The following is a 2,500-nucleotide window of genomic DNA, read 5'->3' as shown; positions in this document are numbered from 1 at the left end:
ACAACTTACTTAATATTCATAAACCAACCCTATGAGTAATATTCATGTGTGCATTTAAATTATCATGTAATGTAATATTCCAGCAATGGAAGTCAATGGGGTTTAATCTGTAAACATTTGAAACAGTGAGTATATTATAGACACAAGACATAAACAATATGTGTTAACATGATTTTACTGTCATTAAATCACTTATTAACCACATCTGTGGAGAGATACAGGCAATTATACAATTTCAGAACTTCGTTACCATGACAATGTAATGCTGTAAATCCTAAAATGTCCGAAAATATGACGATTTAAAAAAATTTACAGCTCAAATAATGCACACGTTTAACAGAAGAATGAATGTGATTTTTATACAATTATAATCTTCACATTTCTGACTTTAAACCTCCAAAAATTGCCCCCACTGGTGTCACTGGAACACACATTTGTGCATATTTAATGAAAAGGAAGGACGAGTCGAAATCCATTTTAATAGTAATCAACATTACGACACAAATGAACTGAACAGTCCAGCACACGCTGTATTCAGTGTACTGATCTTTAAAAATAAAGGGTTAAACACATCCTACATTGATGTCACATGATCATAAACGTTATAACATACAGTGATGAAAGCGTCAGAGAGATTGTGTACAGTACAGAGATATACAGGAGGTCATTATAACAATATACGGGAATCACTGGATGTGTTACACATTATATGCTAAGATGCTAACACTCCATGTGTGCGCTCAGACTCTTCTGCTCTTCTTCTGCAGTCTGGTTCTGGCAGGTTCTGTGAGGACGAGCGGTTCTTGAGTGACAGTGGCTGGATATTTCTGACCCAGCAGCTCCACCTCCAGTCTCTGACCCACAGTAAGAAGCTCCACGGGCAGATAACCCAACGCCAGACTCTGCTGTGTGCTGTAGCTGTACGCTCCAGACGTCGTGTTCCCAACCACCTGATGGAGAATCATTTCAGGTTACATTTCACATGACGGAACTGAGATTCACTGCACACAGACTCCACTCTTGTTTTAGTGTTCGGCTTCACTATCTGCACATTTAGTTTCACTATCTGTCATGAGTACAGTAACAACTCCTTCCTGTCCTGACAGTCAAATGTGGAACTTCACCTGATCCTGGAGTCTCTTTGGTTAGTACTTCCTGGTTCTTAAAGCTGTGTAAATGTGATTGCGTGAATGTGATTGCGTGAATGTGATTGCGTGAATGTGATTGGGTGAATGTGATTGGGTGAATGTGATTGCGTGAATGTGATTGCGTGAATGTGATTGGGTGAATGTGATTGCGTGAATGTGATTGGGTGAATGTGATTGCGTGAATGTGATTGGGTGAATGTGATTGCGTGAATGTGATTGCGTGAATGTGATTGGGTGAATGTGATTGGGTGAATGTGATTGCGTGAATGTGATTGGGTGAATGTGATTGGGTGAATGTGATTGCGTGAATGTGATTGGGTGAATGTGATTGGGTGAATGTGATTGGGTGAATGTGATTGGGTGAATGTGATTGGGTGAATGTGATTGGGTGAATGTGATTGGGTGAATGTGATTGGGTGAATGTGATTGCGTGAATGTGATTGGGTGAATGTGATTGGGTGAATGTGATTGCGTGAATGTGAATGGGTGAATGTGATTGGGTGAATGTGATTGCGTGAATGTGATTGGGTGAATGTGATTGTGTGAATGTGAATGGGTGAATGTGATTGGGTGAATGTGATTGCGTGAATGTGATTGGGTGAATGTGATTGCGTGAATGTGATTGCGTGAATGTGATTGGAGTGAATGTGATTGGCGTGAATGTGATTGGCGTGAATGTGATTGGGTGAATGTGATTGCGATGATGTGAATGTGATTGGGTGAATGTGATTGGGTGAATGTGATTGGAATGTGAATGTGATTGGCGTGAATGTGATTGGCGTGAATGTGATTGGAGTGAATGTGATTGCGTGAATGTGATTGCGTGAATGTGATTGGGTGAATGTGATTGGGTGAATGTGATTGAGTGAATGTGATTGCGTGAATGTGATTGGGTGAATGTGATTCGCGTGAATGTGATTGCGTGAATGTGATTGCGTGAATGTGATTGGGTGAATGTGATTGGCGTGAATGTGATTGAGCGTGAATGTGATTGGAGTTGAATGTGATTGCGTGAATGTGATTGGGTGAATGTGATTGCGTGAATGTGATTGGGTGAATGTGATTGCGTGAATGTGATTGGGTGAATGTGATTGCGTGAATGTGATTGGGTGAATGCGATTGCGTGAATGCGATTCGGTGAATGTGATTCGGTGAATGTGATTGCGTGAATGTGATTGCGTGAATGTGAATGGGTGAATGTGATTGCGTGAATGTGATTGCGTGAATGTGATTGGGTGAATGTGATTGCGTGAATGTGAATGGGTGAATGTGATTGGGTGAATGTGATTGCGTGAATGTGATTGCGTGAATGTGATTGGGTGAATGTGATTGGGTGAATGTGATTGCGTGAA

The 2,500-nt window shown here is 40.9% G+C and overlaps 1 protein-coding gene across 1 annotated transcript in view; it reads right to left on the bottom strand.

The window, feature by feature from the left end:
• Positions 1-74: 74 nt before the first annotated feature.
• The window catches only part of dmgdh (dimethylglycine dehydrogenase), a 37,147-nt gene continuing 34,721 nt past the window's right edge, over positions 75-2,500 (bottom strand). Inside the window, exon 16 of the mRNA XM_052106286.1 lies at positions 75-950. Within this exon, the coding sequence (XP_051962246.1) occupies positions 741-950 (210 nt within the window). The 3' untranslated portion in view covers positions 75-740. The remainder of the gene's footprint in view (positions 951-2,500) is intronic.

The sequence above is a fragment of the Xyrauchen texanus genome, chromosome 35, assembly GCF_025860055.1.
Source record: "Xyrauchen texanus isolate HMW12.3.18 chromosome 35, RBS_HiC_50CHRs, whole genome shotgun sequence".
Taxonomy (NCBI): domain Eukaryota; kingdom Metazoa; phylum Chordata; class Actinopteri; order Cypriniformes; family Catostomidae; genus Xyrauchen; species Xyrauchen texanus.
Note: the sequence above shows the minus strand (reverse complement) of the source record. Positions and strands in the feature narration are given on the sequence as shown.